Source organism: Panthera tigris, chromosome C1 (assembly GCF_018350195.1).
Source record: "Panthera tigris isolate Pti1 chromosome C1, P.tigris_Pti1_mat1.1, whole genome shotgun sequence".
Taxonomy (NCBI): domain Eukaryota; kingdom Metazoa; phylum Chordata; class Mammalia; order Carnivora; family Felidae; genus Panthera; species Panthera tigris.
The window spans coordinates 692,699-717,521 of record NC_056667.1 but is presented as its reverse complement, the minus strand read 5'-3'; the positions used below and the strand labels follow the sequence as shown (position 1 = coordinate 717,521).

At 51.8% G+C, this 24,823-nt stretch overlaps 2 protein-coding genes across 4 annotated transcripts in view; both read left to right on the top strand.

Annotated features, from left to right (window-relative positions):
• Window positions 1-5,184, top strand: part of GNB1 (G protein subunit beta 1) — an 86,592-nt gene extending 81,408 nt beyond the window's left edge. For both annotated transcript variants that reach the window (XM_042994946.1, XM_042994945.1), the window contains 4 exons: window positions 1,131-1,332; window positions 2,196-2,412; window positions 4,528-4,643; window positions 4,888-5,184. In XM_042994946.1, coding sequence (XP_042850880.1) covers window positions 1,131-1,332; window positions 2,196-2,412; window positions 4,528-4,634 — 526 coding nt within the window. In that variant the 3' untranslated portion in view covers window positions 4,635-4,643; window positions 4,888-5,184. The remainder of the gene's footprint in view (window positions 1-1,130; window positions 1,333-2,195; window positions 2,413-4,527; window positions 4,644-4,887) is intronic.
• Window positions 5,185-10,041: 4,857 nt separating this feature from the next.
• The window catches only part of NADK (NAD kinase), a 31,529-nt gene continuing 16,747 nt past the window's right edge, over window positions 10,042-24,823 (top strand). The window contains exon 1 of one of the 2 annotated variants that reach the window (XM_015543161.2): window positions 10,042-10,202. In XM_015543161.2, the coding sequence (XP_015398647.2) occupies window positions 10,120-10,202 (83 nt within the window). In that variant the 5' untranslated portion in view covers window positions 10,042-10,119. Of the gene's footprint in view, window positions 10,203-11,275; window positions 11,337-24,823 lie in introns of those variants that run through there. The other variant, XM_042994944.1, reaches the window with a different exon arrangement.

The following is a 24,823-nucleotide window of genomic DNA, read 5'->3' as shown; positions in this document are numbered from 1 at the left end:
TGTTTTTCTTTCCCCTGGCCACACTCCGTCTGGGCAACTGTTGGCATCCCTTTGGGGAGCGGGTCCCCTCTGAGCGCCGTGTCACTGTGGACTCTGAGCAGAACTGAGGAGGAGCAGGGCTTCCCATGTCAAGTGCACTGTCTCAGCCTGCCTCGGTTTGAGCTTCTACCTTACAGTTAGAAGCCCACTTAACCTCTAGAACATTAAATGATCAGATAGGAGTCATTTTAGACTTAAACCGTCGTCAGGGGCTTTTCTGGGCTTTGTGGCACGATGTGGCGGCATGCCCTATGCCGGGTCCCGACTCCCCTATCCAGCTCGTCCTCTTTGTATAAATCGTATAGGTTCACAAAAGACTTATAATGTAGCCTGTCCATTTGCGGAAGAATTTCTTTATTAGAAGATATTTTTTTAAAGCTGGAGTCCTGAACGTGATTCCTTCCTTGCTGTAGTCCCTCTAGGCCCTAGCAAGGAACCCCCCCCTGCACAGTCAACGTGTAAATCGTGTAACCGGATTTGCATCTGAGCCAGAACCAAGCAGCTTTCGGTGCTGCTGCTTCCTGGGGCTTGAAACACAGAAGTGGCCCATGCTCCACCCGCAGCACAGTCGACGTCTCACCTTTGTACCCCTTACATAGCTGCTCATCAGACATCCACGGGACACCAAACTCAGGGACTCTCCCGTTTGTGTCTCCCGAGGAAGGCCGTGGGACCCGCGCCTTGCTCTGAGCCATTTGTTGACCTGGTGTCGTCTCCGTGTCTTAGCCCGTGGCACCCCGGAGGGCAGCGAGCTGGCTGCAGCAGATCTGTGCCCGTGTGGGGCACTGGCCAGGAGCCCCTGCTGCTCCTTGCAGCCCACATGGGGCACAGGTCACTGGCTCCCCCTTTGTTGGTGTTTGAGTTGGTGTAGAGATAACAACTACTCCAAAGCCTGTGGCCACATTCTCGTCTGTGTTTTGTTTGGGTGCTTGGTTTCCCTTCCAAACAAAGCCACATTATGACATTTAGATTTGTCTTCAGTAAAAGCACAGAGGTTTACTGTGGTCCTGGGGTGGTTTGAAGGACAGTTTGTCACATGACTGCTTGTCTGACAAAGTGAGGTGACTGCATGTTTTGTGTTCCTGCTGCAGTGCTCTGTGGGACATCGAGACCGGCCAGCAGACGACCACGTTCACTGGACACACTGGGGATGTTATGAGCCTCTCTCTCGCTCCTGACACCAGACTGTTTGTCTCTGGTGCTTGTGATGCTTCAGCCAAACTCTGGGATGTGCGAGAAGGGATGTGCCGGCAAACTTTCACCGGCCACGAGTCTGACATCAATGCCATCTGTGTGAGTTGGGGGTTCAGCTGTGGGTTGGGGTCCTTTGCCAGCTGTTAGCGAGTTAGATTGCTTTCTGTATACCGTGGAACACACCATTAAGTTTTAAAATGTTTTCAGGAGTAGATGTTGTCTCCTCTGTGTAACTATAACCTAATTTACAAAAACTCCTGTAGAAAGCTTAGATGTGATGTGCTCTGTCGTCCTTGTGAGGCCGGCTGATTCTGTGCTGACTGTTATCTCACAGACATTGGCGATGGGCCTACAGTGTGCAGGCCCTGGGGCGAGCCAGCGATTGGTGTCCTGGGCTTCCCTCTAGTTGGGAAACAGACAAGGCAGTAGTTGACCCAGTCAGCACAGTCTCTTAGGAGTGGGGGGCGGAGGGGGGGCAGAGGCTGAACCTTGAGCAGGAACCTTACACGCTCAGCCTCCTCCCCATGGTTGGGGCGCAGCCAGCTGAAGGAGCCTTCCCGTTGCCACGTCACCCTGATGTGATGGGGGTTGCAAGAAGATGTGGAGGGTGGTATCTGGTTGGTCAGGGCTGGGCATTCCTCCCCCGCTTTTCCTCCACGAGGCTAGTCCAGCTGCTGGCGGTGCTCAGGGGTGACCACACTCTTCCTGCCCCCTTGGGAAACAGTTGATCATGAAAGGAAGGCTACTCTTTGGCGAAGACGGCCGCTGTGCCTGCCCCAGTACCGACGCCCTCCCTTCCGGATGCCCAGGCAGCTGCCGCTCTGCTTCCCTGTGTCTCCAGAGTCCGGCCCCTGCTGACCCTTTCCTCCTGTGCGGGCAGCAGCCCTGCTGTGGGCCGGTCCTATTTCCACTACTTCTCTCTGTGCATTTGCCTACTCTCTCGGCTTGCTTTCTCTTTCTAGTTCTTTCCAAATGGCAATGCGTTTGCCACTGGCTCGGATGATGCTACCTGCAGGCTGTTCGACCTCCGTGCGGACCAGGAGCTCATGACTTACTCCCATGACAACATCATCTGTGGGATCACCTCGGTGTCCTTCTCCAAGAGTGGGCGCCTGCTCCTTGCAGGGTACGACGACTTCAACTGCAACGTGTGGGACGCGCTCAAGGCCGACAGGGCAGGTGGGTGCTCGCTGGGCCTCCTGGGCCTCCTAGGCACTGAGGGCTCACCTTTGAGGATGGACCTGACTCCCAGAGGTTGGAATATTCGGGTTTGCGCACATGATGCTGGTAAGAAGCACATGCTGTGCCCGAGTATATCTGCCTGCCCTGTGGTGTGGCCGGTGGAAGGACAGGGGACAGGCCAGGGTGTCTGCGCTCAGGGTCTCCAGCACGTTGGCTTCCCTGGCACCAGATCTCCTTACACGCACTGTGTGGGGTGCACGGAGACCACCATGGTGGGCGGACAGCTGCTGGGTCTTCAAGGCCCTCACCTTGCTTTCTCTCTCCACCGGCTGTACGTGGTGGAACCGTGTCATCTATGGGGCACAGGCTTGGGCAGGTCTAAAGTCTCAAGTTCACACATCAAAGGCAAGTGTGTGGCTGTAAAGGGCATTAAAACACAAGTTGTACAGGGTTGCCTGACTGGCTCAGTCAGTAGAGTGTGTGCCTCTTGATCTTGCGGTTGTGAGTTCAAGCCCCATGTTGGGTGTAAAGATTACCTAAAAATAAAATCTTAAAAAAAAAATTAGGAAATAAAACATAAATTGTACAAAAGGTGAGAAACATCCTGTATTAAACGTGGACAGTCGGGCAGCTGAATTGAATTGACATTTTCAGAATCTTTCAACCCAGTTAATCTTGGCAGGGGGAAGAAGGGAGCGTGACTTGGGGTCTTCTTGGGGGTGTCTTACCTTGACATCCCACTTTCTGATGGATCTTTACCCACCCTGGGCTGAATTCCCCTCCTGCCCCCCACTCCCTCTTGCATACCTCTTGCTCCCGCTGCCCCAACAGTTTTCTGGTCCTGGTGCCACAGCAGAGGACACTGTTCCATCCAGCTGAGTCTGTCTCTTTACTCAGCTGTGACACTAAGGAGTATAGGAAATGGACACGGATTCTCTGAAATTAGCCATCAGATTCTTCCGATCAGACGTGGAATGTTCTGGATGATAATTACCTTTTTTTTTTCTAATTTTTTTTTTTAATGTTTCTCTTTGAGAGAGAAAGACAGAGCACGAGTGGGGGAGGGGCAGAGAGAGGGGGACATAGAATCGGAAGCAGGCTCCAGGCTCCGAGCTGTCAGCACAGAGCCCGATGCGGGGCTCGAGTGCCCAAACTGTGAGACCATGACCTGAACCGAAGTTGGAGGGTTAACTGAGCCACCCAGGTGCCCCTGGCTGATGATTATCTAAGCACAGGTGACTGAATGTCAACAGGAGGCTTGTCTCACTGTGGGGTCAGCATGGAGTCACTGTGTGACATCCCATTGGCCCCTCTTGCCTCAGTGTCCAGCTCTCTGTGTTTTGTGCCCGGTGCTAGGCTCCAGGGGTTACAAACAGATGAACGGCCCACAGGCTTACACTCTTGGGTTCTAATTGCCCTGAGATTGGAATGGTTGGCTTTTTTTATTGTGATTTAGATTTCTTTTCTTTCTTTCTTTTCTTTTCTTTTTTATTATATTTATTTATTTATTTTGAGAGGGGATGGGGAGGGGCAGAGAGAGAATCTCAAGCAGGCTCCATGCTCAGCGCACAGCCTGACCTGGGGCTGAATGTCATGAACGTGATGAGATCATGACCTGAGCTGAAATCGAGAGTTGGACGCTCAACTGACTGAGCCACCCAGGTCCCCCTGTATTTCATTTTTTATTTAAGCTTCTTCCCACAGTGAATACATTCAGGAGTTGGTGCCAAAGGTCCTAAGTTATTCACTGTGTGTGTCTGTACCTTTTTATTGTGTATGTTCCTTGTCATCGTGGCTGTCTTAAAAACAGACTTCTTACCAGGGGCTCCAGTGCATCTTTGTTGTGTATGAATACTTCCCTGTGGCTGTAGGTGTGGTCCATGTTGTTTTTAAGAGAGGAGTATAGTGAGCTGTACTCGCCTTGGACCAGCGTGGTTTCTCTGCCTCCCAGTGTCCTTCCCTGCCATTGGGACATCGCAGAGGAGGGGCCTTGGCGTTCTGGGTATGCTTCCGCGGGTGGCCCTGCCAGCCAGCCCTGCATAGCATCGCCACGTCGCCCCCAGGTGGGGCACCTCTGGGTCCTGGAGTGACTGGGCTGTCATCTGCTCTCAGGTGTCTTGGCCGGGCATGACAACCGCGTCAGCTGCCTGGGGGTGACTGACGATGGGATGGCCGTGGCGACAGGGTCCTGGGACAGCTTCCTCAAGATCTGGAACTAACGTCGACAGGTAATGCAGCAGCCAAGGTGCCCTCCCTGCGTGCACGTCTGTGTATGTATTTCACACGGCACATAGGATGTCACCGTTGCTAGATTAATTCGATGTAGAGCTGATCTGGAACTGTGCTCAGGTGAGCGTTACATCCACCTGAGGTGACGTGTCCTTAGGGCAGACGGGCGGGACGGTGGGGAGAGCAGGAGCAGTGAGTGTGGGTGTTCTCTGTTTGTATTGCTTTAAACTCTGTTTAAAACAGCAGGTGGACGTCGTGGCGACTGGAAGACCATTCCAACCTTGAAGCGTTACAGTGATAGCATTTCCTCTCCACCCCTACTAACGTGGACGCCCTGCACCCCCTCAGAACTTCAAAAGGGCAAGGCCTTTTCCTTCACTTATTGCTGAAACCAAGAGCACAATTCCCATTAAGAGAACCTCTGTGCTGTAAACTGAGACAAAATTGTGCATTCCTTCCGGGACCATCGTCTTTGTTCTTTTTTGTCTGGAATGAATTTAAAAGGAAATACCATAATAAACATGTTAACCAGAAGGTAAACTTGAGTGTAATTGTGAGACAGACACACCTTTTCACTAGTTCATTTGAATTTCAGGTCAGTGACCCTGTTTTGTGCTGTTCACGCAAAACAAGTGGAGGATTTTATCTCGTAACTGGTTCTAAACTTCAGGTTGTGTTTGTAACAGGATTTTGCAAACATCCATATTTCCTTCTTAAAATATATTCCTTTACGTTCAGTAGTTCAACAGAGAAAGAGGGTCTGGTGCAGCCTCTCTGAAATTGTTAATGACGTAAACCGAGCCCCTCAGTTTTTTATTTTTTGTCCTGTGTCACGTAATTGTTACGCACAAACACGGCCTAGAAAGGAAGACAGACGCTAATCAGGAAAGGAAGCAAGCACACGCCGTGGATGGTCTTGAACGCGTGATGAAGTCTACTCCAGTTAGGCACCTGTTCCTCCCCGCCCATCCTCCCTGCCTTCTCGGTTCAGTTCTTAATGTCACAGCGGGTTTCCTTGTGAAGTTGGAGGGAAGGAAGTCCATGATAATAGCCTAACGCTACCCTGTGCCCCGCCCCCAGCCGTCAGGAACCTCTGTTTTCAAGAGAGGCGCCCGTCCCGTGCTTGGATAGTCAGTCAATTATTTGTGTATGAAACCATGTACAAATCAATGTTTTGAAAATAATGATCTCAAACTTTCTAAGTTAAATTTTAAAAAATTTGATCGTTTGCCATATTGGGTGGGTTTACTCTTAGAATCGCATGCTGTAGAAATGCTCAAAAGTGCATCCAGGACTCAGTCCTTAGATGTTCTTTTTCTTTTAAGAAATAACCTCTTTCAAGTTGTAACCATCGCGGCTCTGTCCACTTCTTGCTGCCATTCTGTGCACCGGAAGCAGTACAGCGAGCAGCCCCTCGCGCTTGGGTGGCAGGATGAGTCACTGTTTGCTTTCTTTCTTTTAAAAAAAAAAAAAAAAAAAAGCCCTGTTGCAAAGGATTGCCGTTGAACTCGGGGGCTGGGGGAGCAGGGGGTAGAGACCCGGCCTTCCTCTGCCAACTCCTCTTGGCCTGTCTCTGCCGTGGGACCAGCCTTCTGCATCTGAGGCGGGTCGTCGTGTAACACCCACGCCTCCCCGGTCCCGCTGGAGGCCGGGGGACAGCGGCGCCGTGGGCTGCCTCCCTGCACCCGAGCCCGCTCCACAGCAGCAGCCGGGGCTTCTCTCCGTCCTGTTTCCGCAGCATCCTGTACAGAACTGCGCTGTGCCGTGCAGTAGGCCAGGGGCTGGCAGGGAGAAGAAACACGAGCCCTCCTTCCCTCCCATCCACACCTCTGTAGGAGCTCTCTGCACCCCGTGCCCTCACTGTATTTAATTTTAAAGTCAGTGTATTGCAAGGAGGCTGGATGCGAGATAGATACTATATTAAACTGTACTGTTATTTAAGATGTAATAAAGCGGTTTGACATGAGGGATTTGGGTGTGGCTGCTTATTTGCCAGGCTGTTTGGGCTCGTGACACAGCCGCCTTCCCCTGGCCGCCCTACTCGGTGACGTCGGCTGGATGTGGTCGTGTGGGCAGTGGCATGGCTGCCTGCTTTTCTGCCATGCCTTTTGTCCCTATCGCCAAGAGTCCCTGAAAGGAGGGTCGGGTCCTCGGCCGGCCCCACACAGTAGCAGCGCCCCAGCAGTTCTGCCACCGTCGGGGCCCAGCCGCCCTTCCCCCACCTCTCAGGCCACTGCCCAGCGCGCGAGGAGCGTCCCCAGGCGCCGTCCTGCCAGTGTCTCTCATCTTCGGGGCCTGAGGCCCTTACCTCCTCCTCCCTCTGTAAGATCTAGGACGTTACTCCAGACACATGCTTTCCTTCTGACTGAGGTTTTTATCTCCATCTGGATAAAAAGAGCGGCATCTTGTAAGAAAAACTGAATATCTCCCCCAAAGTGTGAGAAACCACTCGGAACGGGCATACCCCTGAAGGACCTCCACCAGGGCCCCGTCCCTTCCTCATTCTACAAGGTTATAAAAGGTGACTCGGTACTTTTCTTGGGTTAAATGCTGGTACTTTTTCATAAATAAGTGAAGACTGCTCTCCATGGGAAGTACTCCCGCCCGAGGCTCTCTTCTCCAATTACCAGCAAGACAGAGCGGCGGGGGCGGGGGGGGGGGGGGTGCATTTCTCCCGTGCGTTTGCCAGGACCAGGGGTGCCGTCTCGCCAGGGACTGGCAGCCTGAATGCTAGGTTTGCCTGGCTTCAACCTCCTCCCCCACTGCTCCCTGAAAGACCCTGCCGGCTGTCTTACAAAATGCCAGGGAGCATCTGAGGTGCTCCTGGGGCTGATGACCCCATCAGCAGAAAGCAGGTGGTTATCCTGCACAGAGGTACACCCTGGGATGGGGTACAATGGAACCTCAGCAAGGACTGGTAGCCCACAGATGCCCACGTGTTCCCTCTGTCCTTCAGTGCCCCAGCCTGGCACCCGGCATGTCCCCTGCTCCCTGACCTGCCCCTGCATGGTGCAGCTAGCTCTGCTGGCTCTGAGATCACTGTCCCACTTTCTCAGCAAAGCAGCCACTGGAAACAGGTACCAGTAGGGGCATCTAGAAAGTGGCCAGCTCGCTGTGCAGAAATGAAGGGACACCTGCACAACCAGGGTGGACTGTGTTCGTTTTCAACCTTCAGGCACAAAACTCAAGCTTGCACGGACCGAGCAGGACCCTTTAGCACTTAACCTCTGCTGCCTGGACAGCCCTCGGAAAGTGACTTCTCGCTCTTTGCCATGCGTCCCCTTCCAGGGTGCTGGCCGTGCTCCCTCCCCTTCCTCCAGTCTCCCCTGAGACTTCCACCCCTCCTGTCCTAGTCATGGCCCTGCCCTTGTGGGCACCTGTTGCAAGTGTGCTGTCCAAGCTCCACTCGGAGCCCTTGGGAGGCTGGACTGAGCTGGGGCCTCTCAGTGACTTCTAGGGTTCTGTCCCCACCATGCCCAGTGTTGTGTCCCAGATGGATACTGGGGGTTTCTGCCACCCCCCACGGTGCCTGATCCTCAACGTGGCCCCACAAGCCCCGCGGGCTGCCCTGAGGGGTGTGCTGTCCAGGCAGGGGCCCTCCTCTTCCTAGTGCTCCATCTCCCCCAGTCCCCACTCCTGGAGTCCAGTCAAAGCCTTCCTGGAGCTAGGGCCACACTCTGCCCCTCATGTCCTCGCTGCAGGTTACCCGGCCGGTGCCCCAGATTCCCTGAGTAAAAACCGCAGACAACGAAAGCACCTGTTTCCTAGAGGCCTTGTGAGAATTCATCAAGCCCCTTTGTGCAAATGCCAGACCCCACCCACCGCAAGCTGGCACTGCCTCTGCCCCTCTGTAGCTCCTCCTAGCTGGTGGGGGGTGAGGGGGCTGTCCCTCTGCTAACCACCCTGGTGAGAAGTTCACGGTCTACTCCAAAGTCTTGTCCCCTGCTGGACCGTGTGCCTGGCACCTAGCAGGCCTGCAGGAAGAAGGGCTTCCTCCCACACTTGGTCACCCAAAACCACTCCCACCAGGAGGGAGCCAAGTTGGCAATTCCAGACACTGGCCCCTGGAGAGGAATAGGTAAGGAGGGGCTGGACTTGCCCTGTGCGCGCTGGCTAGAGGCCTGGGGCTGGGGGTATGGACAAGATGACTTCTGAATAGCCCAAGACACCCGCCTCCACAGGGAGCCTTGGTCCTTCCCTGCCACCCCTGTCACCCAGGCTCCTGGCCACTTCCCCTTTTGGGTGCTGGGCAATCTCTGTTCACCCTCTCACCCGTCAAGCACAGTTGAGGCCAACTTGCATGTGAGCTGGGGGCAGGACTCCAAGGAGTACCCGCTTCACCTGAGAGCTGCGCTAGAGACTGCACTTAAAATCCAGGACCCCCCACCCTGTCTGAATGAGTCCAGCTCTAGCCAGGCAGCCTACCTGGCTCTACCCTCCATGGCCCAGGCTGCCTTCTTCCACCACCTAACCCACCCACCCTGATATCCCCCATCATTCAACCCTCCGAAGAGGGTACATCTAGGTTTTAGGGGTCTGAGGCTTAAATAAAACAGGAATCACAAGTCACATTTAAGAAAATACAAAGAAACAAATACGAGTGTTGGGAGAGGTTACCCTTGAGACCCTCTGAGGCAGAACCCTCTTCCTCAGCCCAGCCCAAACTAGCCTGCCTAGCATCCACCCACCCCCCACCCCCCACCCCCATCCTCACACCAGCCATTGTCCTTGGTGCTGGCCCTTCCCTCTCCCCACCGAGCCTGGCTTATTCCTACTCCGCCTTTGGACTCAGCCCAAGCCAAACGGCCTCTAGGAACCTTCCGGATGCCTTAAAGCACCCCACCCCTCCCAGCATCGGCTCCCATTACTACTGGCCAGCCTTGGGGGGGCCTGGTGAGGGTTTCCATTACTACTGACCAGTGTTTGATGGGGCAGAGTGGGACCCGGGCCTACTGGGAAATTTTGCACAATCCGGGTCAGGTGAAGGAAGCCACAGCCCCTGTTTTTTCATCTCTGAAATGGGGAAGCACCCTCTGAGGTCTGGGTGGACAGAGGCTTTCCATTATTGCAAACACTGACACAAGTTCCCTTTAGAGAGGGACACACAGGAAGGGCCCTGCTGTGTGAACTCGGCTAGCCACAAGGCTGGCTCTTCTGCCTTGGTGCCTTCTCTATAGACTCTTCCTGATCTAGAAGGTTCTTGGGAGGCCTAGCCCAATGCCTGGAACATAGTAAGAGCTGGCTCAAGCATTAGTATTATTATGTTAATGACCATATCCCAGATGTGCAGCTCAAAAGGCTTCTCCTGTGGGTGTGGCTGGCGGTCACTTTAGGGAAGTGGTGGGGTTTCCAAAACAACCAGAAAAGGAAGTTACAGAGCTTGAGAAATCACTCCAAATTCCTGCCATCCTTGGCCCCCTTTCCACTCACTCTTGGTGACCCCACTGCCCAGTGGCCCCAAGACAGCAGTGAGACATGTCCTGTCTTGTGCCCCTCTGTGTTTCAAGTCTCTGGACACAGGGCCAAGAGACCCCGCCAGAGAAGACTGACAACAGCAGGTATGGGGGTTGTGGAAACCTGGAAGCCAGGCGGTGTGCAGAGTACTCCAGTCTATACGAGGTGTGGGACACCTGAGTGTACACAAGGAATAATGGTTGGCACTTGGGAGCCCAGGCAGATTACCAAGCACCCAACAGTGCACTGCCCGGGGGTTCCTCTACAGTGACCTGCATCAGCTTATTCAGAGATGTGTCCCAGGAGCCTGGCACACTATTGGGATACTTGACTCCTGGGTGGATTGGGGAAGGCCTGCAGCGAAGGTACTAAGTGGGCACTGTGGCCTCGGTCCCCTTCCTCCCTCCTGTCTGGGTCCTGCAGTGGTGGTGGGAAAGGGGGGAGGGGAGGACAGTGCTAGCAGGTCACCATACAGTGGCCCCTCTGACATCCCAAGCCTAGAGCCCCTGCAGTCCAAGTGGTGTGCAAGTCCCTGCCAGGCTGCTTGGGGTGGACGAGGCCCCTGGTAGCCGGCCCAGGCCGCCCCCTTCCAGCTGTCCTGGCAGGGAGGGGCCAGTGCTGCCGCAGCTGCTCACAACGAGTTTTGGTTCCCCAAACATGTTCCTTCTCCGCAGATTCATACCCTGTCAGTTACGGAATCCTAGGTGGGTGCTGTCACCACTCGCGGGGCCGAGGCCAGCCCACCCTAACCGCGGTGGTGGGGAGCTGGGACAGCCAGGGGGCAGGGGGTGCCAGCCCAGCGGACTGACGGACGAGTATCCGAAGCGGCGGGGTGACCGAGATCCAAGGTTCTTCCTCCCGGAGGCCGCCGTCGGGGTCGCGGCGGCCGAAGGCCCACCCCAGATCCCAGGCCCCCCGACCCCAGCCCCGCCTTCCCCATCCCAAACCCAAGTCCTTGCCGGCCGAACCACGTGCGCGGGGGCGTGGCGCGGGAAGGGCGCATGCGCGGCGAGTGGCGCATGCGTGGCGCGGACGCGCACGCGTGCGCACTGGCTGTATTGCTGCTCGGCGGGCCGGCGCCGCGGTCCCGGCGGCCGTGGGGCGGGGGGCGGCCATGGGGCGGGGGGAGGCCGCGGCGCCGGGGGCCGGCTAGCGACGGCGAGCGGCGGCGGGGCGGCGGGGCCCGCGGGCTCGGCCCGGAGAGGGGACGGCCCCGCAGGCGCCCGGGGCAGCGAACGGTGAGTGCGCGCGGCCGCTCGGCCCTGCCCTCCGCCCGCGGTCGCCGCCGCCCGTGGTCGCGGGGCCGCCCGGAGGCCGGGGACCGGCGGGGGGAGGTGTTGGGGGCGCGATCCCGCCGGCCGACGGGGTGTGGGCCTGGGAGCGCGACCCCCGACTTGGCCCGCGACGACTGCCTCCTGAGTCGGCCCCTTGGCGGGCAGCCTGGCGGGTCGGCCCTCGGCGGCAGGTCGGGGTCACCGGAAAGCGCCCCGCACTCGGTGCCGGACACCCACCGGCGACCCGCGGCGGCTGGGACCCGCGGCGGCTGGAACCCGCGGGCGTCTCGGGCCGGGGTCGCTCCAAGCAAACGGATGCCTTTGGTTCTGAGTAACAGGTTACTTTTCCTTTCCCGTCTTGGGGCGCAACTGTCTCACGTGGAAGACTTCCTCATTCGTTTTGGGAATACGCCCTGGCTTTAACCAAGTGACTTGCTTTCCCATCTTTCCGGATGACGCCATTCAAGGACTCATTCCCCCGATTCCGCTTGCCCCCCGCACCTCCCCGTCCCCGGGCATTGCACACCCCGGGCCTTTCTTCACTGGGACCTTTGCCCCCGCCACCTGGCGACTTGAGGACAGGGACAGGTGCCAGTGCAGTGCCTAGCCCAGTGGCTCCGCTTGGAGGTGAGCCCTCCTGATGGGTCTGGGATTTTTGTTTTTGTTTTTAACTTGCCGGCGGGTCTGTGTTGCCAGCACAAAACCCGTGATGGTAGAGGTTCTCCCAGACGCTGGCCCAGCAGCAGTCAGTCCTTCCTTGGGCAGTGGAGGTGGCTGATAAGTAAAAGGGGAAACAGTTGATTTTATTGAGTTTACCACCTGAGAAAAGGTCGGTTTAACCTGCAGAATGTAGAGGCGGGTGTTTTATTATGGGAGTTGATGGCCCCACGTCTTTATTACCCAAATCACCACTTTTCTCAAAGCGTGGATGTTACAACAGCCAGAGGGAGCTTCAGGAAGCAGGCCCAGCTCCCAGGGGAGGGAATGTGCAGGGACAGTGCACTTAGACCTGCAGGGCTGCCTCCAGCAGGGTCACCGCCATCCTATTACACCTGTTGACGGCCGGGTGCAGCCGCCTGTCTATAAAAGCCCCCTTCGGGTCTCGAATCCTATTCAGTTTATGGGGTTTCACGTTAGGCTCTTGGTTCGTGTTCCCAGAGAACTTTCCAAAAAGTCTTTCTTGGACGGTCTGCTGCCAGAGCAAATACCCACTGTTACAACATCCTTGCCAGCCTGGGGCATTCTGTATGGAGGGAGAAGGGAGGGGCAATTTAATAGGTACTTATCGTCCAACTCAGTGTCATCCAGTGAGGATGGGCCTGTTTCTGCCACCATATACGCTTTCCTTTTCCATTCAGTATTTCCACAAATACGGATGGAGAGCTCACAGTGGACATCATGTGGGTCGTGTGCGTCTGTGGGCGTGTGTGGGACTTGTGTCCTGGTTGCCTCAGGCATCTCGGTGTGTCCCCTCTCCACCATGTGTGGGTTCTGTGAATACTTTTCTAATAAAACGTCTCAATGCCGAAGTTGGTTTTTTTTTAAATTCCTTTTTAATGTTTATTGATTTTTGAGAGCGCGTGAGCGGGGGAGGGGCAGAGAGGAGACACAGAATCTGAAGCAGGCTCCAGGCCCTGAGCTGTCAGCACAGAGCCTGATGCGAGATCATGACCAGAGCCGAAGTCAGAGGCTTAACTGACAGCCACCCACATGCCGCCAAAGTTTTTTAAAATTAGATTCATGCTGGGGCACCTGGCTGGCTCAGTTGGGAGAAAATGTAACTCTTGATCTTGGGGTTGTGAGTTCAACCCCACATTGGATGTAGAGGTTACTTAAATAAAAATAAAACTTAAAAAATAAATAAATAAAATTAGATTCGTGTTGTCAGGAACTTGAATGAACTTGGAAGGAATTAGAATTTCATCCTTTTTTTTTTAATGTTTATTTAATTTTGAGGGAGAGTACTAGCAGGGGAGGGGCAGAGAGAGGAAGACACAGAATCCGAAACAGGCTCCAGGCTCTGAGCTGTCAGCACAGAGCCTGACGCAGGGCTCGAACCCACAAACTGTGAGATCATGACCTGAGCCGAAGAGGCTTAACTGACTGAGCTACCCAGGCGCCCCAGGATTTCATCCTTTTAAAACAGTTAAAACCAAACCAACCTGAATTAAATGAGAGTCCTGATTTATAATTGTCAAAAAATACTTAAATCTTAAAAGTTGGTTTTAATATTTAATATTATGTAAATTAGTTTATTGCTCAATCATCAAATTAGTCTTTGCAAGTAAATATTAATAGCTTCTAGACAATGAGTAATATTTTTTTAAATTTTATTTATTTTAGAGCGCATGAGCCGGCGGGGAGAGAGAGAGAGAGAGAGAGAGAGAGACACACAGACACACACACACACACACACACACACACACACACACACACACGGAGGGAGAGGGAGAGAGAGAATCCCAAGCAGGCTTCACACTCTCAGAGCCTGACAAGGACTTGGACTTGATCCCACGACCCTGGGTCACAGCCTGAGCCAAAATCAAGAGTCAGACACTCAACCAACTGAGTTACGCAGGCACCCCAAAAATAGATGATTTTGAAATACATTTGTCTTTTGTGATTTTGATTGATTTCTTTTTTTTTTTTATTAAATGTTCGTTCTGAAATAATTATAGATTCACAGGAAGTTGTGAAAGTAGTACAGAGAGACCCTTGTAACCTTCTCCAGCTTCATTTAACATACCTGTAGTACAGTAATACGAAAACTAGGAAATTGGCATTGGAAAAATAACGTTAGCTATACTACACTCCTAATTCAGATTTTACCAGTGTTTTATGTGTGTATAATTCTCTACACTTTTACCCCATTAATAAACAGGTGTACCTACAACCACAGTCGAGACTCGGAACTCTTTGTCAGTGAGGGATCCCCTGCTGCCCCCTGCCACGCTCACATTCCCGGCACCCTCCACTCTTCCCCTCCTCTGTGATTTCGTTATCTTGAGAATGTGTATGGGACCATTCAGTATGTCACCGATTGACTCGGCATAATGCCCCCGAGGTCCATCCGAACTGTTGCAGGCATTCATAGCCCGTCCCTGCTTGTATTTTACTGTGTGGACGGATGGTTGGCAGTTTGTTTAATTAACTAGCAGGAAGACGTGGGGGCGGCCGGTTGCAGTCTTTGGCTGTGGCCTGCAAAGCGGCTGTGGACAGATGATAAACACCAACTTGCAGTTGCTTGTATGGTTTTGTTTTTAAGATTTTGTAAGAAACCGCCAGGCTTCCAGACTATACCTCCACGTTCCCACTGCAGTGCGTGAGTGCTGGTTTCTCTACAGTCTGGCCTTTGGTTGTCCTGGCCGACCTGGCAGGTGTGTAGGGACACGGTCCTTTGAATTTGCATTTCGGAGCAGCTGACGGTGTGGGTCTTTCACGTCTTGGTTACTGCGTGCGCATCCTCTGTTTAATCTTTTTTGCCCATTTTCTAATTGGAATCCTGGGTTTTTTACTGTGGCATTTTCAGATCTCTTTACATATTCTAGATAGAAAACCTTTGTTGGATATCTGGTTTCCAGATACTTTCTCCCTGTCTGCAGCTTGTTGTTTTTATTCGTTTAATAGGGTCTTCCACAGAGCAAGCTTCTCATTTTAATTAAGTCCAATGTATTGTTTTTTGTTGTTTTTTTACCTTTTATGGACTGCTTTTTATATTACGTATAACAAATTCTCTCTAGTCCTAGGTTCTAAAAACTTCCTCCTGTGTTTCTTTTCCTCCTTCCCGTCTTCCCTCTTTCCTTCCTTCCTTCCCTCCCTCCTTCCTTCCATCCCTTTTTTTTTTTAATTTTTTTAACGTTTATTTATTTTTGAGACAGAGAGAGACAGAGCATGAACGGGGGAGGGGCAGAGAGAGAGGGAGACACAGAATCGGAAGCAGGCTCCAGGCTCCGAGCCATCAGCCCAGAGCCCGACGCGGGGCTCGAACTCACGGACCGTGAGATCGTGACCTGAGCTGAAGTCGGACGCTTAACCGACTGAGCCACCCAGGCGCCCCCCTTCCATCCCTTTTTTAATAGGCTTCACACCCAGGACAGAGCCCGACTCAGGGCATGAACTCATGACCCTGACATCAAGACCTGAGCTGAGCTCAAGAGTCAGACACTTAACCAACTGAGCCACCAGGTGCCCCTCTTTTTTTTTTTTATTAAATTTTTTTTTAATGTTTTTATTTATTTTTGAGACTGAGACAAGGCATGAGCAGGGGAGGGGCAGAGAGAGGGAGACACTGAATCTGAAGCAGGCTCCAGGCTCTGAGCTGTCAGCACAGAGCCTGATTCAGGGCTCGAACTCACACATTATGAGATCATGACCGGAGCTGAAGTGGGACGCTCAACCGACTGAGCCACCCAGGCGTCCCCTTTTTTTCTTTCTTTTTTTTTTTTTGAGGTTTTATTTTTTAAGTATCTCTCCACCCAACATGGGGCTTGAACTCACAACTCTGAGACCAAGAGTCACATGCTCCACCGACTGAGGCAGCCAGGTGTCCCTCTCCTACATTTTCTAATGAAAGCTTTATAGTTTGTGTCTTACACTTGATACAGTCCATTTTTATTTGTTTTCAGTTAATTTTTGTTTAAGGTGTGAAGTTCAGGTTGAGGTTCACTTTTGTTTCCCCAGCTTTATTGAGAAGTAATTGACATATGTCACCATGTAAGTTTAAGGCGGACAGCATTTGTTGGGTACGAAGTGTTGCCCTAAGACTCAGTGTCGTAGAATTCTAGAGCTGCAAGTGGGAGCTGAGATAGCACGATCTGCACATTTGGCTGTAGAGGGGACTGGAGTCGGCACTTGTCCCACGGACAGCTGAGGAGCTGGTGGGAAGTGATTTTGACCTGGTGGAAGCAGCTTGGAAGGCCATGCACCGCATGCTGGACAACGACCTTTGTCATGATTCATGGATCATCCCTTCCCAACGGGTCTCGGTGCTTGGGAAGGAGCCCTTTATTTGGCTTTTTTTTTTTTAATGTTTATTTTTGACAGAGGGAGCACAAGCGGGACAGTGGCAGAGAGGGACAAAGGGTCCAAAGCAGGCTCTACACTGACAGCAGCGAGCCCAATGTGGGGCTCAAACTGCAAGATCGTAAGCTGAGCCTAAGTCAGACGCTTAACCGACTGAGCCACCCAGGTGTCCCTTGACTTCTCAACTAATAAAACTTATGAATTAAGCTTTCAGCATTGATTACAGACCTGACATTCCCCTCTGCCATTTAAATGAGAATTACCCAGAATGATTTGTTCCTTTGAATATGGTACCCATGATGGCAAACAAAATATGTAAAAATCCGGTGATTATAAAATTCACTACAAGCCTTTCAAAAATATCAGCATTGTAGGGGTTAATTTATTTATCTTCTCAGGGCCATAGTAAGCTTACTAGGTAGTTCTTTCTATGACTCCCTGGAGCGATAGTTTTCCACGTCCTAGGATTATGGCCTTCCTTGCCCAGCTCACAGTGCGGGGTCACCGTAAGGATGCGTGACGCTGGGGACCATGTGTGTCCCCCTGGTGACCGTAGCTGCAGAGCCCCGTGTGGAGCATTTGCATTATTGTTTAATACTGTTTCCTGAACTTCTCTTCAGTGGGGCTTTTTAAGGCGTTACTTCCTTACCCACGGCCGTCAGCTCCTTGCAGCCTGCTGCAGTGTCCCCAAGCGTGCTCTTCGATATGTGTTTGAACAGAGTTTTGGACCCATTCCCTGCAGCCGCCCACTTACCTCATGTGTTCCTGGAAACCGAAGTGTGCTCTGCATGGTCATTTAGAAAGGACGTCAGGGGCGCTGACCAGGAGCTGGCTCTGCAGGGTCCTCTCTCCTCTAGGACCCTGGGCCCCTCTTGTAGGCCCCCCTGCCGTGTTGGGTCCTGTTCTGTAGGCACTGTGGTTGTCAGCAGGGGCTTAAGAGTATGGGCCCGGATGCCAGCTCTGCCCCATCCGAGCCGTGTGACCCTGGACTGCAGTGTCCTAGACGCTCCCTGTGCGGCTCATTGTGAGGGGGAGTCAGGCGATGGCACCTGAGCCCCCGGCCGGGGCCTGCCAGGGTGGGCACTGGGCCTGGCCAAGGGCCCTGGTTCCCCTGGATGTGCTCCTGCTGTCCGTCGGTCGTCCCGGTTTCGGGTGACTGTCCACATTCCTGCAACCGTTCCTGCTTCTGCTGCTTCGTTTCCGGGCAGCTCGAGGGAGGCACAGGCGCGCGGGGCCTGGCTCGGCCTTATCTAGACGCTTCCCTCCTCCTGAGCTGGCGGTGAGACGTATTTTACCGTGTTCACCCTTGTCTGTGTCACAGCCGGCTTCGGTGTCATTTGTCAACCCTTTTTTTCTCAGACATCGTTTGTTCCCACGATGGTAATGATTTCCTTTCAAAGCTTACGACTCGTTACAACTTGCCTAGTAGGTTCCTTTAACTGCTTCTTTTGCCCTTTCTTCACCGCAGGTGGTTCTGAGTCCCACACCTTGTGGGGCATTTCGGGCACCCCTGCCCTGATTTTGTACATTAGAGGAGAGCAGCGGTTTGTTTTCCCCATCAGGGTGGCGGGATGAGGCTGCCACACGCCTCTTGGTAACAGCTCACGATGGATTTTTTCCCCTCCTTTGCTGAGGTTTTATTAGTAAAACACGTTAATTTTGTTTTAAATTTTTTTTTAACGTTTATTTATTTTTGAGAAAGACAGAGTGCGAGCAGGGGAGGGGTAGAGAGAGAAGGAGACACAGGATCCGAAGCAGGCTCCAGGCTCCAGGCTCCGAGCTGTCAGCACAGAGCCCGACGCGGGGCTCGAACCCGCGCACCATGAGACCGTGACCCGGGTGGAAGTCGGACACTTAACAGACTGAGCCCCCAGGCTCCCCAACGAGAGTTATCTGAGCCCCGTATCTGAGCTTCCACGTCTTCACAGGGAAGAAAGCACTCCAGGGCACAAATTGTTTTCACAGACTTGTATACGTTTTACATCTTGTAAAAGCTCAAAAGATGAGAGATCAGCACATAGGCCTGCATCCCGAGCTGTATCGTGAAGGAATTCAGGGGCAGGAGCTTTGCTCGATGTCTCCAGGGCAAGATGGTTTTCCTTCAGGCTGCTCTCTCCCGAGGCACAGGCACAGTGTGCACGTGAGCCATAGACCAGGCCTTGGGTTCGAACAAAGTTTACGTGCAGTCTCGCTGACTTAGAAATCTAAAGTGGAGAGTTTCTCTCTCATCGTAGCTGACGCACGATGTTATATTAATTTCAGACGTGCAACGCCGGTTCAACAACGTCTGTGCCTTACTCAGTGTTCACTATGGTAGAGGCGGTCTCCGTCTGTCCCTGTACAACGTTATTGCAGAATTACTGACTTTTTTTCCCATGCTGTCCTTCTTCGTCCCTGACTTGTTTACTTGATAACTGAAGTTTGTACCTCTTAATCCCCTTTACCTGTTCCATCCATCCCCGCACCCACTGGCCACATAGCAACCACTCGTTTGTCCTCCATACGTGAAAGTGGTTTTTGTTCGTTCGTTTTGGTTAGATTCCACCTTAAGTAAGAGTATATGGTATTTGTCTTTCTCTGACTTATTTCACTTAGCGAAATACTCTAGCTCCATCCGTGTCGTCACACATGGCAAGGTCTGATCCTTCGCTGTTGTTTGAAGCGTGTATTTTATTTTGTTCATTTTTTAAGTAAGCTCTACACCCAGCGTGGGGCTTGAACTCGTGAACCAGAGACCGAGAGTCACACGCCCTACCGACCCAACCAGTCAGGCGCCCCAAGATCTGATCCTTTTTTTTGACTAATACCCTTGTATGTTCCACATCTTCGTCATTCATTGTCCTGTGGACGGACACTTGGGCTGCTCCCGTATCTTGGCTGTTGTAAGTGGTGCTGCGTACACATAGGGGTGCAGTTCTCTGTCCATGTTTTAATCAGAGTGGTTTTTTTTTTTTCTGTTGAGTTGTATAAGTTCTTTATATATTATGGATATTAATTCCTTATCAGATATATCAGTCACAGATATCTCCTTTCATTCACTAGTGGCCCTTTTGTTTTGCCGATGATGTCCTTTGCTGTGAAAAAGCTTTTTCCTTTGGTATAGACTCAGTGGTTTATTTTAGCTTTTGTTTCCCTTGCCTCAGGAGACATAAATATGTTGCTAAGGGTGATGTCCCAGAGATTACTGTCTGTGTTTTCTTTTAGGAGTTTGTTTTTTTTTTTGGGTTTCAGTTCTCACATTTAGGTCTTCAATGAATTTTGAGTTTATTTTTGTGTATGATTTAAGAAAGTGGTCCAGTTTCATTCTTTCGCATGTAGCCGTCCAGTTCTACCAACACTATTTATTGAAAAGGCTGTCTTTTCCCCATTGTATATTCTTGCTTCCTTTGTCATAGATCAATTGACAGTATGGGTGTGGGTTTATTTCTGGGCTCTCTATCCTGTTCCATTGGTCTGTGTATCTGTTTACGTGCCAGTACCGTATTGTTTTGATCACTGTAGCTTTGTAGTGTCGTTTGAAGTCTCAGATTGTGATGCCTCCAGCTTTGTTCTTCTCGAGATTACTTTGGCTGTGGCAGGTCTTTAGTGGTTCCATATAAATTTTAGGATTATTTGTTCTAGTTCTCTGAAAAATACTATTAGCATTTTGATAGGGATTGCATTAAATCTGTAGATTGCTGTGGGTAGTATGAACATTTTAACAATATTCTTCCATGAACATGGTATATCTTTCTATTTGTGTCATCTTTGATTTCTTTCATCAGTGTTTTATACTTTTCAGAGTACAGATATTTTACCTCCTTGGTTAAATGGGATGGTCAAAATGGATTTTTAAATTTTTTCTTAATCTTTGTTTATTTTTGAGAGAGAGAGAGAGACAGAGTGTGAGCAAGGGAGGAGCAGAGAGAGAGGGAGACACAGAATCCGAAACAGACTCCAGGCTCCGAGCTGTCAGCCCAGAGCCTGATGCAGGGCGTGAACTCACCGGCGATGAGATCACGACCTCTGCTGAAGTCGGACGCCCAACTGACTGAGCCCCCCAAGGGTCCCCCTTTAGACAGTTCTTAACGTAATAAGGAGGTAAACACATGCATGTGGTTTTTTTCCACATACTGAGCCAAACTCTGCCATCTTGTATCTCTTACCAGCATCTCCTGGCACCTTTTTGGGTCCTGCATGGCCTTTCTGTCCTCACCTCCTGGCACTTGGCGCCACCCCCCAGCTCTGCATCCTGAAACCCTTGCCGCTCTTGGGTCTCCTGCCCACCCACCCCCGGGGAGCCCATCCAATTCCGTGGTTGTAAGCGTTCACCAGGTGCTGACGGAACCCAGATCTCTGTGCCCAGACCAGCCTGTCCCCTGAGCTCTGGCCTTCAACGTGTAGCCTGCTTGGCTGGTAATAGCCATGCGAATTCGGTGAGGCACTTTTCAAAAGGCCCTTAGAACCCTCAGTAAAACAGGATTTCTGTAGCTTCCATCATCAGACGGGGAGGGAAGACAGGCCACAAATGAGAGAGCAATGTGAGGGCAGGTAGTGACAACCACAGAGACAAGGAAATGAGCGTGAGGGAATATGGAAGTCTTGAGAAAGTGGCATTTGAGCAAAGATCTCAGTGGCGGCTTATTTCCAGCTTCAGGGCATCGCAAGTAGGGTCCCACACAAGTCTTTGTGTGGACCCGCGCTTTCGTTTCTCTTGGCGACGCCCAGGAGCGGAGAGGCAGGAGCCTGTGGCGGATGTACCGACTCCGTTCCCAGCAGTGGTGTGGGCGACACTTGCCGTGGTCAGTCGGCCTTCTCACTTCCTCAGCCGGTCCAGCAGTGTCACGTGCTTTCCTACTGTGGCTCGAACTCGTGTTTCCGCGATGGCTGATGCCCTCGGGCATCCTTTCATGTGCTTCTTCCCAGTTGATACGTCTTCTTTGGGGAACTTGCCCAAAGTTGGGATCTTTTGCCCATTTTCTTTCAGTTTTTATAATCCTTTATGCATTCTGGATGCGAGGCTTTTGTAACATATGTGTGTAGCAACCTGTAGCTTCTATTTTCATTTTCTGAACCGTTATTTTAAGAAGGGTAAAAGATTTTAATTGTAATGAATTTGTCAGGTCTTTTTCTTTGATACTTTGTGATCTTTGATTTAAGGAACTTTTTGCCAGATCCAGGGCCACTAAGATTTCCTTCAGTGTAAAAGTTGTGTAGTTTTGATTCTTACGTTTAGGTGTATAATCCATGTTGTGTTAACCTTTGTCCAGGCACACTTCGGAGATATTGTGGGCTGGGGTCCACTGCAGTAAGGCAAATCCTGCAATAAAGTGAGTCAAATGAATCTTTTTGGTTTCCCGGTGCACGTAAAATTTATGTTGATAGCGTATTGTAGTTTCTGAAGTGTGAAGTGTCTAAAACAACAATGTACACACCTCAATTTAAAAATACTTTTCTTGCTGAGGCACCCGGTTGGCTCAGTCGATGGAGCACGCGACTCTCGATCTCAGGGTCGTGAGTTCCAGCCTCGTGGTGGGTGTAGGGATCACTTAAAAATGAAATCTTATAAAGTAAAAATAAATTTGGGGCGCCCGAACGGCTCACTTGGTTAAGCGTCCGACTTCAGCTCAGGTCATGAACTCACGGTTCATGGGTTGGAGACCCGCATCAGGCTCTGTGCTGTCAGCCTGGAGCCTGGAGCCTGCTTCGGATTCCGTGTCTCCCTCTCTCTCTGTTCCTCCCCAGCTCACACTCTGCTTGTCTGTCTCTTTCTCTCTCTCAAAAATAAATAAAGGTTAAAAAAATATTTTTAAATAAAAATAGATATTGGTAAAAATGCTAACCATCATGTGAGCTCAAGGGACAGCTGCTGACTGGGCACTGTGGCGGGTGCCGAAGGCTGGCGTGGCCGTGGCGATTTCTTAAAATAAGACAACAATCGGCTTTGCTGCACTGATTAACTTTTCCTTTCAAGGATGATTTCTCTGCAGTACGTGTTGCTGTTTGATAGCATTTTACCCACAGAACAACTTTTAAAATTGGAGCCCATCCCCTCTCACCCTCCTGCTGCTTTATCAACGAAGTGTATGTCATATTCTATTTTTAATGTTTATTTATTTTTGAGAGGGAGAGAGCACATGTGCGAGTGAGCAGGGGAGGGGGCAGAGAAAGAGAGAGACAGGGATCCAAAAGGGGCTCCGCGTTGACGGCAGACGGCTCAGTGCGAGGCTTGGACCCACGAGCCGTGAGATCATGACCTGAGCCAGAGTCAGACGTTTAACCGACTGGGCCACCCAGGTGCCCCAAGTGTACGTCATATTCTAAATCCTTTTTCACTTCAGTCTTCATGGCGTCTCCACCAGGAGTAGATTCCAGCTCAAGAAGTCACTTTCTTTGCTCGTTTGTAAGAAACAGATCCTCATCCATTCAGGCTTTATCCCAAGACCACAGCGATGCAGTCACCTCTTGAGACCACGCTTCCGATCGTAGTCCCCCTGCTGCTTCTACACACCTGCATCCTTCCTCCCCTGATGGCTGGACCCCCTGAAAGTCCTCCATGAGTGCGGGAGTCCACTCCTTCCAAACTCCCATTCGTGTTGGTATTTTGTCCTCTTCCCACGAATCACAAGTGTTAATGGCGTGTGGGATGGTGAACTGGTGAATCCTTTCCAGAAAGTTTTCAGTTGACTTTGCCCACACCCGTTAGAGGAATCACTATCCGCGGCAGCTAGAGCCTTGTGAGATGCGTTTCTGTAATAATAAGGCTTGAAAGTTGAAATTATGCCTTAATCCAGGGGCTGCAGGATGGCTGTGGTGTTAGCAGGCATCGAAACACCCTTAACCTTGCTGTACGTCTCCCTCAAAGCTCTGGGGTGAGCAGGTGCACTCTCAGCAGTAATTTTTTCTTTAATTATTTTTTTTAATCTTTATTTATTTTTGAGAGAGAGAGAGACACACACAGAGCACGAGAGAGAAGGAGACACAGAATCCAAAGCAGGCTCCAGGCTCCGAGCTGTCAGCACAGAGCCCGATGTGGGGCTCGAACCCATGAACCGCGAGCCAGATCATGACCTCAGCCGAAGTCGGACGCTTAACCGACTCAGCCACCCAGGCGCCCCTGTCAGCAGTAATATTTTGAAAGGAGTCTTTTTTTTCCTGAACAGTAGATCTCGACAGTGGGCTTAACATATGTAGTCAACCATGTCGTAAACAGATGACTGTCATCCGGCTTTGTTGTTTCTTTTCTAGAGTGGAGGCAGAGTAGACTTAGCATAATTCTTTCGGGCCCAAGGATTTTCTCCATGGCCACTGAGCATTGACTTCAACCAAAAGTCACCAGCCGTGTTACACTGGTGAGAGAGTCAGCCTGTCCTTTGAAGCTTTGAAGCCAGGCGCTGACTTCTCCTCTCCAGCTATGACTGTCCTCAGTGGCATCTCCTAAATAAGGCTGCTGCACCGACATCGACAGTGTGTAGCTTGGCACAGCAGCCTGATTAACGACCTCAGCCCGATCTGGAGAACTCGCTCCAGCTTCTGCAGTGGCACCTGCCGCTCTTCACCTGCAGGCTCACGGAAGGGAGGCAGCTTCTCTCCTCAACCCTCATGAACCAACCCCCGCTGCCTCCCAGCTCACCCTCTGCAGCTTCCTTGCCTCCCTCAGCCCCCACAGACTTGAGGAGAGTCGGGGCCTTGCTGTGGATCAGACTGCGGTTTGAGGGTGTGTTGTGGCTGGTTTGAGCCGCAAAAAGGCCGTTTTGCTTTCTCGTCTCTGTGTGTTCGTCCACTGGAGCGCGCTTTTAATGCCCTTCGGGATCTCTTCCTTTGTGGCCACGGCTCCGCTGTTTGGGGCCAGAGGCCTAGCTGTCAGCCTGTCTCGGTTTTCAATGCGCCTTCTCACCGAGCTTGGTCATTTCTAGCTTCGATTTAAAGTGACCCTTGATCTCAGAGTTGTGAGTTCAGGCCCCACTCTGGGCGGAGCCTACTTAAAACAAACAGACGTTTGACTTCTTTCACTTGGACACCCAGAGGCGATTGTGGGGTTATTGATTGGCCCATTGACAACATTGTTGTGTCTCAGGGCAGGGAGGCCTGAGGAGAGGGGGAGAGACGGGGAGCCAGCCAGTCAGTGGAGCCTTCAGGACACGCACAGCACTCATCTCTCCAGTTGGGCGCAGGGTCGCGGTGCCCCAAGAGACTTCTAATTGTAATCTCAGGGATCACTGAGCACCATGACGAGTACGGTAATAGAGAAAAAGTTTGAAACATGCGAGAATTACCAAAATGTGGCTCAGAGACACAAGGTAAGCCGGTGCTCGTGGAAAGTGGTGCCGGGAGACTCGCTCGCCACAGGGTCACCGCAGACCTTCAGCTTGTAAGAAACGCAGTGTGTGCAAAGCACAACAAAGCCAAGTACTATGAAATGACTTACGCCTGTATGTGGTGTGAGGAAA